Consider the following 14,211-nt stretch of genomic DNA (forward strand, 5'->3'; position numbering starts at 1 on the left):
AAATACACCGTTGACTGTAGAAAGAAACTGCATAAACCAGTATTATCGTCGAAATTTCAAATTTCCAGCAGTCCTTGAAGGGCTCATCAGTAATTAAAGTCTCCAAACACACAATGTCAAATTAAAGGAAACAAGCACAAGTTATTTTACGGATAGTTTCTTTAAAATACAGATAATACACAGTAAATATCTGTTTATACATTTTTTTTTTTAAAAACAGAAACTGGGGTTTCTGTTTGTTGGGGTTCGGAGGGTTAAGAACCATTATAAGTGGAAAAAAATATCCACCATTTGGTCATAAATATACAATGATTTATATGTCAGGTCACATACTTTCCACATAAAAAGATATATAACTATAGTTGTAAAATAATAAAAATCAAACCTATCCACACCAAGAACTGTAAGTTTTTAAGAGGCCCGGGCAATAAAAAGTGAGAACTGTTCCTATCTCTTAAAACGGCAACTTCAATTAAAATACTTTTTACAATAGTTGTTCTTGTTCCTTTTATATACAGACATCTTTTTTATTATTACATGTGTCTATTCACTGCACTGTGAAGCAAGTTATTCCTAAAAAGCACGTAAAAAAAAGTTATGGGCTTCTCTCCAGGTATCACTTAAAAAGAAATCAAATAAACTTTGTTGTCACAGACGAAGCCGCTGTGATATTCTCATCGAATAACACAAACTCATCAGCGGCTCTGGGCTGTAAAAAACGGGCTTTGCAAACAACTCGGCCATAAAATGAGACATTTATGGCGAGGCGGGGTCTGGTTTTACAGAGCAGCTCAGTCAGGTTTAGATTTTAGCTGCAGTTTGAATAAAAACTGAGAGTTTGAAGTGAGAAAAGAGTGAAATGATGATCTCAGATACTCTCCCAGTGTCCATGATGTTAGTAAATGTGTCATTTCTGCAGTAGATTAATTCACAAGTCAGGTTTTAACCCTGTGGAGTCTCCAAAAGCTCCAAATAATCCAGACTTGTTGCCTCCATCAGACTAGAAAACAAAGCAGCGTGGAGCCCTACTGTAAATTTACCTCTAAAGTTCTGGCTGTAAACTCCATGAGGCCAGTTTCAGTTTGACGATGATATACCAAGTAAAACTGGAGACAAGCTCTAATAGATTTAGTATCAAATGATAGAACTGGATGGAACCCTCTTATATGTTAGATTTGACACCTTTGTTCACATTTGCAACACTTAAAATTCTTTATTGAGCATGATAGTGTTTTGAAAGTAAAAAAAAGATTCAAAATCACAATTTATGTTGGATTAAAGGACTAAAAAAGACACAAAATGTCTAAAAAAGACACAAAAAGACCTAAAAAAGACACAAAAAGACCTAAAAAAAAGACACAAAATGATCAAAAATGACACAAAAAGACCAAAATAGACACAAAATGACTAAAAAAGACACAAAAGACCTAAAAAAGACACAAAATGACTTAAAAAAGACACAAAATGACCAAAAATGACACAAAATGACCAAAAAGACACAAAATAACCCAAAAAGACACAAAATGACCAACATAAAAGACACAAAATGACCAAAAAAGACACAAAATGACCAAAAAAATACACAAAATGACCAAAAAAATACACATAAAGACACAAAATGCCAAAAAAAAGACACAAAAGGCACAAAATGACCAAAAAACAACACAAAAAAGACACGAAAAGGATTAAAAAATGGACAAAACAGCCCAAGACTCAGAGTTAACAGCAAATAGTAAATCAATATATTAAAAAAAGCCAAAAATAAGTTAATGAATTAAAGTTTGAATATAGATTTTATTAAAGTTTACAACCATTTCTGTGTCACTATGATCAATCTAAAAACTTCCTTTTGCCTCCCACTTCCTGCCAGGAACCCTGTTATAACAGTGTTGGTGACCTGTGAGTTATTTCTGGAGCCTCCTCCTGACCTTTATCCACACGAGTGTGCCGCTGTAACAAGTCTCCTCCACCTCGGTGCACTCGGCTCTGTTTGAAATGCAGGTTAAGATTTATCTTGATATTATCAGCGTGCCCTGGATTTGGCAACAGTGACCCAGCAGCTATCAGAAGGATTATTAATGAAGACACATAAACACAGAAACCAACAGGGTGAACCTGCTAACTTCAGACCTTTGGCATTTGTTTTCAGCCGGGACTCAAGTCTTAAAGGGACAGTACAGAAATGTTAAAGTGGAGTGAGATGCTAATTCAGAGTCCGTGTATCACGTCGTGGACAGTCAAACAAAAGGTTTCTCTGCTGTATTTTGTAGTATTAGATGTCCTTAATAACATAGGAAAAGTTTACCAAAATCTGATCACTAGAAAGGTTTTTTATTTTCAAGATGGGCAGGAAGCCACCAACACTAGACAAACCCATAGAGAAAGGAGCAATCTGTAATTACTTAATTTTAACTTTACTTTATTAAGGGAAGCTGTAAAGTGTCTGTGGTGAAGGTGCTCATGCAGGAAGGCTCACTGGAACGGCACAGATCGTTGTGGTTGTAAATGTAATAAACAATAGCTAATAAAGTTCAATATATTCTATCCATATTGAACTTTTCACATTTTCACAACCTTTCCTGTCCTCTCCTCTCAGCTCTGTGTAAACAGATTTTCAGTGAATATTTGTCACGTGACCGTTGGTCTCAGCAGAATCAATCATGTCTTCACAGTGTCTGGTTGGATGGTTGGATGGATGGATGGATGGATGGATGGATGGATGGGTGGGTGGGTGGATGGATGGATGGATGGATGGATGGATGGATGGATGGATAGGTGGGTGGGTGGATGGATGGATGGATGGGTGGATGGATGGATGGGTGGGTGGATGGATGGATGGATGGGAGGATGGATGGATGGATGGATGGATGGATGGATGGATGGATGGATGGATGGATGGATGGATGGATAGGTGGGTGGATGGAAGGATTGATTGATTGATGGATTGGTGGGTGGGTGGGTGGGTGGGTGGATGGATGGATGGATGGATGGATGGATGGATGGGAGGATGGATGGGAGGATGGATGGATGGATGGATGGATGGATGAATGGATGGATGGATGGATGGATGGACAGACACTATACATATATTAAAAAATACTTGGCCTATAAATAATTAGCCTATGATAATGTTACAGATTAATGAAATTAATCAGAAAAATGGCCTGCATTATGACCTTTAGTAAATGCTGCTTAGAGGTGGAAGACACATTTTATGTGCCAGGCAGCACACAGAAATAAGGAGTATCAAAAGAAAAGATATACTGATAACACTTTGCACATAATCACATATTTGAGGGCAGATGAAACACTGAAGCCCTCTTTGTGCTCTAATTCAAGGCCACGTGCCCAGGTGGAGACAGGCACTGACCAACACTAGACAAGATACAGAAGTGTGCTGTTAGCTTTTTCCTTCCACAGGGCTAAAGCACCAAGAGGCTAGGATTAGCCTGTGTGCTAACGTAATGGGCGGGCCGAGTCTAAACCATGGTGCTGGCCCAAAAGTTTTTGACCAATCAGATAGTCGCACATTTACATTATAAAACACTCTTCCAAGCCACTCAGAAGGTCAATTTTGGTTGTTTTACATCTTATTTGGTCATTTTACGTCTTTTTTTTCTTAATTTGAAGTCTTTTTTGTAATTTGACGTATTTATTTTTGTGCAAAATAAGTTAGGTATCCTTTTCTGGGAGGTGGTTACAGCTAACTGCTTAGCAGCCTGTGATTTCTGAACAGAGAAGGTCCATGAACATGCTCACGCTTTCATTATTGTCTTAAATAAGTAGTCAATAGGATTTTACTCTCCTGTCATCTGTTCTGCAAAAAAGAAACTCTAACATAACTAACACATTCAAAATCCTCATTGAGTTGGAGAGGTTAGCCCAGGGAGCTAACATGCTAACTTACTCCCTAGTTTAAGAACTCGCACCCTTCATCCAAAGTCAGTTTTAGACTCACTACATTTCTGAAAATTAAGCTAAAGCGTTTCACATTAATTAACTTGTGTTGTAGCAGAATTTGGATAATTCAGAAAGCTATACAGCATTAAGTGCTTTAGCTAACACATAGCTAACATTAGCTGTGGGCTTTATCAGCTTCTTTCACCAGCAGCTTCTCTTTTCTTGTCACTTTAAGTTACAAAAAATTCCATTTTGAAACCTTTCCAAAACCTCAGGTGTGGCTCTCAGGTGACTGTGACCTTGTGTCTTACAGCCTTGAGAAATCAAAACAATAAAACTAAGGTGCAGTTGGCTCTGTTTAGAAAGTGCTTTGTAAAATCCCACTTCAGTTTGAAAAATGTGGGGTATAAAATATAACATTTTCATGAAAGATCCAGGTAAAAAAAAGGAGATTTAATTATCCTTCTTTTGACATTTTCATCCCAAATAGACTAACAGATAACACAAAATGCATAAATGGAGCTTCATTCGAAAGGTTGCATCTTCTAGTTTATGAAAATGTCAGTTAAAGATAAGATAAGATAAGATAAGATATAAGATATGACTTTATTTATCCCGCTGAGGGGAAATGTAGTTGTCACATCAGCTCAAGATACAGACACATAGATATAGAAGACAGAATAAAGAATTTAAAGAATAAGACATATAGACACATTATATACACATTATATACATACATTTCAGATAAAAACACAAAAAAATATTACAAAAAACACACAAAAAATAGCCCAAAATCACACAAAAAAACAGTAAACAAAAAAAAGATTGCATTAAAAATGTTGAAACACCAGCTGCAAAATCTAAAAAATCTCTGCAAAAAACGTAATATCATGTTACACTTGGTCGTGATGATTTTTACCTTTGCTGAAAAACAGTTGACACACTAAAATGGACATGGAAACTTGTGGAAAAGCCAAAACTTTAGAGAGAAGCTGACACCAATTTCAAGGCAACAAACTTCGATAAAATTTTAAGTTGGACAATTTAACTAAATATTTTAAGTTTTGTTTTTGAGTTTGCTCAACTCTGAATTCAGATTTTTGTCAACTCAACTGTAAGTTGTACTAACTTATAATTTTACATTGTAATAACTTTTAATCCTTACTTCTGCTAACTTCTGCAATGTGCTGAATTGGCACGATTGTAACGCCGCTATGAAATGTCAGCTAATGTTGTGACCACAATTTTGAGTTAGCATTGATACGCTAATGGCTACTCTTGTAGCTGTAACAAGCAGCGCCGCTAGCATCAGTTAGCCGCTAGCATCAGTTAGCCGCTAGCTTTCGCAAATGACCGAATTTCACCACTTTCCCGCATTTCCCAACAAAGAAATAAGAGTTATCAGAACTATTGCCCCTTGTTTTGAACCCCAACTTAAAGATATAAGTAACAACAACTCACCAACTTGTTTTTGAGCAGACAACTGACTTCCTTTGTTGTGCTAACTTACATTATTGTCCTAAATGTCAATAATTTATCTTTCCAAGTTTTACCAACTTAAATCACTGTTTTAGGTAAAAAAAATACAAGTTGGCTTTCTTGCAGTGTGAAGTCGTGCTCCGGCGCTTTCATGGACTCCAGAGGGTTAAAGCATGGCTCATGAACGTTTTTTGGTCCACAATTCTACAAATCACCACATAAAACCTGTTAAAAAAAAAACAACAACTCCAGACTTCTAATTTCTAACCTCGTAGCAGCTGCAGGTTTTAGTTTGTTGTGTGACTTTTGGCCTTGAACCTCTCGGAAACTTTATATAATGAATGTGCATTTATAAAAAACAGTATTGCATGTTCATGCTTGGCAGGCACGTTTATAAATTGTTCATCAAAGAGAAAAAACTTGGTGGAATATGTCTAATAAACATTGACAGTGCAGCGTCATTAACAACAACTGATGACCATTGGACCCTGAGAGAGAGAGCCGATAAACACCTGTTCAGTTTCAGGGGTGTAAAATAAGATAGAGTGTGTGTGTGTGTGTGTGTGTGTGTGTTCTTGTACTTCCTACATAGTGAGGACCAGAACACGTTTTTAACCAACAAAGTGAGGACATTTCGGCCGGTCCTCACTTCTTTAAAGGCTTTTTTTGAGATTTAAGACTTAGTTTTAAGGGTTAAAGGTTACAATTACGTTTATGTTTAAATAAATATAATTAATTAACTAACTGAAACTGTATTGTGTTGTTACAAAACTAACTAAAACTCACTAAAATTATAATGAAAATGTCCTTCGTTTGTGTCTTTGTCAACTTTTTTCATACATAATGAAGATGGATAAGGCAAAATAAATAAAGGCAAAATTTACTGTGACCTCTTTTAATCTTCCGCCCAACAAATAAACACTAAAACTAGTAAAAACTAAAACTAAAACTACTGAAAAATCCAAAGCTATTATAACTTTGCTGGGGAATTCTTCCAATGAGGGCCCTCACAAAGATAGAAGTACAGGTGTGTGTGTGTGTGTGTGTGTGTGTGTGTGTGTGTGTGTGTGAAGGGTAGGGGGGAGGAGAGAAAGCGACTCATATAAATGATTATAGATATGTGCTGAGCTCTCACAGTGAACACAGACTCAGACAGAAACAGAGAAACTCTCTCACTGGCTCTCTGTCGCACCAACATCAGGTTTTTCTAACAACTTCTTCCTGAACCTGAGATCTGGATCAAGCTCGCTGCGGGGCCGAGGAGGGGTCATGGATCCGATCGTGGAAGTGGTGGCTCTGGTGCTGGGCTTCGTGGGCTGGGTGATGGTGGGCATCGCTCTGCCCAACCGCTACTGGAGGACGTCCACGGTGGACGGGAACGTCATCACCACCTCCACCATCTACGAGAACCTCTGGATGTCGTGTGCCACCGATTCAACCGGCGTTCACAACTGCAGGGAGTTCCCTTCGCTGCTCGCTTTGAGTGGTACGCTGACTAGAAAAATCATAAATCTATGCAATAAATCATTTTTTTTATCCATAAAACATTGATTATAGACTTTTTTGTTTCTTTGAAAGAAGTTTAAATCAGCCATATCACAAGTAACATTGAAAAAAGTGATCATTTTGAGGTTTTATGTGTTTAACTTTGACATCTGAATGAAGGGAGTTTCCTTTTACTGCTCGCTTTGAGTGGTGCGCTGACCCAAAAATAAATAATCTAATTGCACTAAATATTTTTTTTTAAATTGCAATAAATATTTTTTTAAATTGCACTAAATATTTTTTTTAAATTGCAATAAATCTTTTTTTTTGTTTAGATTATTACAAGAAACGTTTAAAAAGTGACCAAAAAACAATTAATCTAATTGCAATAAATCATTTTTTAAAATTGCACTAAATCATTTTTTTATTGTAACAAATCATTTTTTGTCCATAAAACACTGATTATAGACTTTTTATTTCTTTGAAAGAAGTTTAAATCAGCCATATTACAAGTAACATTGAAAAAAGTGATCATTTTGAGGTTTTATGTGTTTAACTTTGACATCTGAATGAAGGGAGTTTCCTTCACTGCTCGCTTTGAGTGGTGCGCTGACCCAAAAATAAGTAATCTAATTGCAATAAATCTTTTTTTATTGTTGCTATAAATAATTTTTTTAATTGCAAAAAATTATTTTTTTAAAAGTTTGAATTAGCCATATTAAAAGAATAAATAATAATAAAAATAAATAATTGCAATAAATCATTTTTTTTACAGTTTGAATTAGCCATGTAACAAGAGACGTTGAAAAAGTGACAATTTTTTTAGTTTTAAGTTTTAAGAGTCACCTGTTGAACTGTAAATGTTCATAAAGACATGTTTACAGGCCAACATCTGAATGATTCATGCAAAATAAATCCAAATGAGTGTTTTCTGTGTGTTTGCAGGTTACATCCAGGCGTCTCGAGCCTTGATGATCACAGCGATAGCGATGGGAACCTTGGGCCTGGTTCTGGCTCTGATCGGGATCCAGTGTTCCAAGGCTGGAGGGGAGAACTATGTTCTCAAAGGGAGGTTCGCCGGAGCTGCAGGAGTCCTGTTCTTAATTCAAGGTAATAAAGACAAGAAAATGCATTAAAAAGGTGAAAAAAATATGTTTTAGAGCACTTTTAATTGATAAGTTTGAGGCAAAATTTGTGTTTATGGACACTGATGTCCCCTGACATATCGAGCTATGCTTAAAAATCGATTTTGGCGTCTAATCAGACCTCTGTCCTTGTTCCAGTTTACATGCAACTGAGAAAATCTTATAACTGACGGAACTTGTCCTCCTCCTCAACACTGGGTGGAGATATGCGTCGTTTCAGCGAGTTAATATGGCGCCTTTCTGTTGACCTCAGTTAGACACTTTGTACCATCGCTACTGACGGCTAATGTGACCTGCGGCTAATGCGACCGGCTAATGTGACTGGCTAATGCAACCGGCTAATGCGACCAGCTAATGTGCGACCGGTTAATGCGACCGGCTAATGTGTGACCGGCTAATGAACGACCGGCTAATGAACGACCGGCTAATGCGACTGGCTAATGAGACCGGTCAATGTGCTACCGGCTAATGTGACCGGCTAATGTGCAACCGGTTAATGTGCTACTGGTTAATGTGACCGGCTAATGTGCAACCGGTTAATGTGCTACCGGCTAATGTGACTGGATAATGTGCAACCGGTTAATGTGCTACCGGCTAATGTGACTGGATAATGTGCAACTGGTTAATGTGCTACCGGCTGATGTGACCGGTTAATGTGTGACCAGCTAATGTGCTACCGGTTAATGTGCTACCGGCTAATGTGACTGGCTAATGTGACCTGCTAATGTGACCGGCTAATGCGACCGGCTAATGTGCAACTGGTTAATATGACTGGTTAATGTGACTGGCTAATGTGGGACCGGCTAATGTGACCGGTTAATATGACTGGTTAGTATGACCGGTTAATGCGACCGGCTAATGTGCTAACGGTTAATGTGACCGTCAAATGTGACTGTCTAATGCGACCAGCTAATGTGCGACCGCCTACTGTGACCGGCTAATGAACGACTGGCTAATGTGAACGGCTAATGAATGACCGGCTAATGTCACCGGCTAATGAATGACCGGCTAATGAATGACCAGCTAATGTGACCGTCTAATGTGACCGGCTAATGTGCTACCGGCTAATTTGCTACTGGCTAATGCGATCAGCTAATGCGACCGCCTACTGTGAACGGCTAATGAATGACCGGTGCTTTATCTGTGTTTTTATTTCTAACGGGGTGATGACACAGAGTCGCTGCGGGCGTGGCCGCTTTGAAAACGATTTGCCAAAGAGCGTCAGACAAAAAAACGTGCGTCTGTGAACGTCTCTCAAAGTCCAACAGTCAGTTAGTGGCTCGGCTGTTTATCAGCAGAGAGAACGTCACGCTATTCACGTGTTGGTCGGGTTAGTAAATACTGAGTGACCTTGATTTTATAGATCATCGTAAATAAATAAACTTTACTTCAGCATTTATCTACCAGCAGGAAGTAAAGTAATAAAGCCCGCCTCTTGCTTGGTTTGATTGGCAGCTTGGGATCAACGTGAATATAGCTTCTTTTTTTATATTGTAAATAAAAATCTAAAGTTAAAATTAACTATTTATTTTGTTGTTTTTTTGTAGAAATTAATGAATCAAAATCAGAAATACTTTATTGATCTTAATTGAAATTGGGTTTTGCTCCAGTTACAAAAATAGAAATAAATAGAAGTATAGATGTATGTAAGTAATAGAAAAATAGTAAAAAATAAAATAAAATATGCAGACTTTAGAAAATATACTAATTTAAAAAAAATGTACAGACTCAAAAAAATAATTTTGCACAAGTAGGTAAGTGATAATAAATTATAATAAATTAAGATGTTGAGATGTAGTCCAATATTTTTTTAGGGTTTCTTTTACACCTCTAAAAAGGCCTTGTGACCCCCCATAAAGCCTTGGCGTCCTCTAGTTGGGGTTGGGAACCTCAGGTTGGGAACCAGTGTCCTAATACTCATACACCATATCAATAGATAATAAATGATTATCATGTTTTATTGCATGTTTAAAATCAATCCTCCTCCTCAATGATTAATGAATATTTATTTATTTCCCCTCATAAGGAATGTGCACCATGGTCTCAGTGTCCTGGTACGCCTTCAACATCACTCAGGACTTCTTCAACCCTTTAAACCTCGGGACCAGGTGAGAAAATACAAGTTATGGTCATTATATTTCATTTTTTTATTTTTTTTATAAATAGTAAACATTATAGTTATATGTGATATAATTATGATATAATTAGTACTATTATACAAATCAATGTAAAATTTTAAAAATATATAAATATATATATATGTTTGTATTGATAGTATTTATTTTTTATTTTTTTACTTTTAATTTTATTAGAATTGGCAACTAAAGTAGTGTTTGTTTATTATTATTATTATTATTATTATTTAATTATTATTATTTTTTGTTTTATTATTATTATTATTATTTAATTATCATTACTATTTTATTATTATTTTTATTATTATATTAATTTTATTATGTGATGTCATTATGAAGTATTATGACTAAAACATATTATATCAAAAACATATAAATATAGGGGAAAAAAATAAAAATAAAATAAACAATATGCAATTCAACACAAATTATGGGGATTTACAAATTATATAGCCTCTGGCATATCATTCAGAATATTAATTCTATAATATGATATAATAATATAATATTTAAATCATGTCACGTCTCACATGGTATATATTTTTTTAAATAAATAATTGATTTTTACCATTAAAACATGAAGCTCACATGACCTAACTGTGTGTGTGTGTGTGTGTGTGTGTGTGTGTGTGTGTGTGTGTGTGTGTGTCAGGTATGAGATAGGGGAGGGGCTCTACATCGGCTGGTGCTCGGCGGTTCTGGCCATCGCTGGAGGAGCCTGTCTCACCTGCTCCTGCAAGATGGGCACAGAGGAAAAATAGTGAGTCTGTCTGATAAATATCATATATTATTCATTCATTAAATTACTGTTGATGCACGTCCATCTAAGGGCCCGTGTTTCTGACATATGGAAGGTTTTCTCTAATGGTGCATGATGCCTCAGGACCAAGAAATGCATTAACAAATGTATTAAGAAAATAATACATACATAAATATGTTCAGTGAAATAAATACAGAGAATAAAACTAAGAAATCAGGAAATGAATATAAAGGTAAATATAAAAATAGCTATTATGGCTTTTATGTCACATTTATTTTAGATTTTGACAGCTTCTGTCCTCCATATTTAGAGACACATGAGACAAATAATAATTTTTGTAATGTATTATATTATATTATAGTATTATTTTTAAAAATATATTGTAAGAATATATATAGACCATGCACATCCACATGGAGTAATAAATTAAATAAATAAATAAACAATAAAACATTGAAGTGTTAAAAAACCAAAGATCAAAGTCAGTAGAGCATAATTAAATAAACTCCAGGGACTTTAAAAAAAGGTATTGGCTTTGTCAGAAAACTAAAAAAGGGTGAAAATGAACCCATAAGAACCTATGGTGACACCCGTGTAACAAACACTTTAAATCTTCTAGAATCTCCCATATTCAGCTTTATGCTTCACATTAACTCATTAAAAGTTTAAACTCATTTAATAATTCTAATCCGTTAATATGATGTCCTGTATTACATTTAACTTGTTCTGATCAGATTTCCTGAACAAATTAAAGCCACAATTTTGATATATGTTATAGAGATGCAAACAAAACGGCAAATGGTTGTTTGTTTTTATTTATTTATTATTGATTTATTATTATTTTGTTACTTAAAAACCAATCTGAAAAATAATTTATTGTTAAACAGCACTATATTTGATATATGTTGTGGAGATGCAGAGAAAAAGGCAAATTTATGTTTCTGTGTGCAGAAAATGTGGCTCGTTTTTTTAAAATTTTAAATTAAGAAATATCATAAACATAAATACAATAAAGGCCCAATGTATCGTAAAAATGTCACATCACAGATCTTTGACATTTAGGGGTAGATTTTTTTTTTTTTTTTTTAAACATCATAAATGTGTTTTATGTGGTATTTCCCCCATAATCTTCCTTTAAGGATTACTGTCTCTGGGTTCTTGTGGGTTAAATAAGGGGCAGCTGATGGTTAAAGGCACCATGTGTAGCAGTACAGATGTGGATGTGGCGCCCCCCAGTGGTCAAATAGGAAAAGACACTGCTGCTAAAACACAGTGGTGAGTCCCAGCAGGGGAAGAAAAACTGTTAACCCTTCATCAGGCAAAGAACTATATTTGGTAGTTAGAGTCAGGTAATATTTCCAGAAAAAAGTAGCAAATTTACTAGATTAAAGTGGCAAACCTACAAAAAAAGTTGCAGATTTAAGAGATTTAACGTGGCAAATCTGTGTGAAGAAAGTTGCAGATTTACGATAAAAAATTGGGGAAAAAGCACCTTTTTTCTCCCAGATTCACCACTTTAAATCTCTTAAATCTGCGCATTTTTTTCTCGTAGATTCACCACTTTAATCTCGTAAACTTTTTTCTCAAAATATTATTTCGTATGTTTTTTTTATACATTCTGGCAGTATGTAATATCCTCCAATATTCTCGAGGGTTGAAATTTGCAAGTATTTCAATGAGTGCCCTATTAAGGGTTAAAGTGGTGAATCTGGGAGAAAAAAGTTGCTTTTTCCCACTTTTTTCTCGTAAATCTGCGACTTTTTTTGCACAGATTTGCCACTTTAAATCTCTAAAATCTGCAACTTTTTTTCTTATAGATTTGCCACTTTAATCTGGTAAATTTGCAACTTTTTTCTCAAAAAATTACCTGAAGTTACCAGATATAGTTCTTTGCCTGATAAAGGGTTAAAGAAGGCTGGGTTCCATTTAGCTGCTTCATTGTCAGGGTGCATGCAGCTCACTGACTGTTGTTTATGTTTTCACCTTGTTGTTTTGCAGCCCGTTGCCATACCAACCCAGAGGAACTGTTTATTCTGGACCTGCACCGACCAGAAGCGTTGCTGCCAGCACCTACGGCCGAAACGCCTACGTTTGAGCGGGAATTAAACTTTCTCACACACACAAAAAAAAATCAAATTTCCTACAAATGTCTGGGGTAAAGTTTTTCCTCTGATGCCTCCAATGTCCATTTTTTACACTTCAGATTACGATTTTTTGTCAATGTGGAGGAGTTGAAGGTCTAAATATCGCCACTCTGTATATAATCACAAGTGTGTTTTCTGTTTTTCATGATGAAATGATAACAACGTTCAACGTTTGCTTGCAGTGATTCTATTTATGTCAGCACTAATACATTCATGTACATACAGACTCTTATTTTGAAAGGAAGCCAATCATTTGATTGTCAAAACTGTGATGATCCAGATATTCGTGTGTGTTGTTTTGTACAGTTTTATAGATAAAACATGTGAACGAAGACGGGGGAAAAGTGGAGGACTTTATTTTGAAGGTTTTTTTATTTTTACAAATTGCACACAATAAAATGTTTTATGATAAACATTTCTGTTTGACTTTGTATTCCTGGAGGCAATAGTAAAAGTTATGATCATACTCATTTTTTATTTTTTTGAAATGTATTTTCTTTTTTTTATAAATAGTAAATATAATAATTATAAAAATAGATTCTATAATTAGTACAATTATACAAATAAATGTAACATTTACACAATCATATCTACATATGTTTAGATAATATATATGAAAATTATATAGTAATAATAATAACAACAATTATTATTATTATTATTATTATTATTGCTGTTGTTATAATTACAAAATAATTTTGTCACTTAAGTTTGTTTTATTTCTATCTGTTATTTTTTCTTTCCTTTTTTAATAATAATAATAATTATTATTATTATTGTTATTATTATTATTATTATTATTATTATTATTATGTTGTGATATCATTACGGATAATTGGAATCTTTAGTATTATATTATAGTATTATTTAAAAAAATATATTGTAAGAATATATATTGACCATGCACATCCACATGGAGTAATAAATTAAATAAATAAATAAACAATAAAACATTGAAGTGTTAAAAAACCAAAGATCAAAGTCAGTAGAGCATAATTAAATAAACTCCAGGGACTTTAAAAAAAGGTATTGGCTTTGTCAGAAAACTAAAAAAAAAGCATTGTACCTATTCACAAAAAATAAATTATTATTTTTATGATAAAAAAAAATAAAAAATAGACAAGAAACAAAATTACAACAGTAAATCATTAAAATGTTAAAAA

General features: G+C 34.7%; 1 protein-coding gene across 1 annotated transcript; it reads left to right on the top strand.

The window, feature by feature from the left end:
• Positions 1 to 6,510: 6,510 nt before the first annotated feature.
• cldn15a (claudin 15a) lies at positions 6,511 to 13,461 on the top strand. The gene is made up of 5 exons (XM_059354755.1): positions 6,511 to 6,865; positions 7,810 to 7,974; positions 10,036 to 10,117; positions 10,797 to 10,904; positions 12,903 to 13,461. Exons 1-5 carry the CDS (start codon positions 6,649 to 6,651, stop codon positions 12,997 to 12,999), a joined length of 669 nt encoding a protein of 222 aa, XP_059210738.1. The 5' UTR covers positions 6,511 to 6,648; the 3' UTR covers positions 13,000 to 13,461.
• The last annotated feature ends 750 nt before the right edge of the window (positions 13,462 to 14,211 follow it).

This window comes from Centropristis striata, chromosome 17, assembly GCF_030273125.1.
Source record: "Centropristis striata isolate RG_2023a ecotype Rhode Island chromosome 17, C.striata_1.0, whole genome shotgun sequence".
NCBI lineage: Eukaryota > Metazoa > Chordata > Actinopteri > Perciformes > Serranidae > Centropristis > Centropristis striata.

Bases quoted from the DNA above. Each gene is read 5' to 3' on its own strand.
- cldn15a (XM_059354755.1), top strand. From the start codon at position 6,649: ATGGATCCGATCGTGGAAGTGGTGGCTCTGGTGCTGGGCTTCGTGGGC. The intron at 10,118-10,796 runs GTGAGAAAATAC...TGTGTGTGTCAG, and splicing joins CCTTTAAACCTCGGGACCAG to GTATGAGATAGGGGAGGGGC. The intron at 10,905-12,902 runs GTGAGTCTGTCT...GTTGTTTTGCAG, and splicing joins ATGGGCACAGAGGAAAAATA to CCCGTTGCCATACCAACCCA.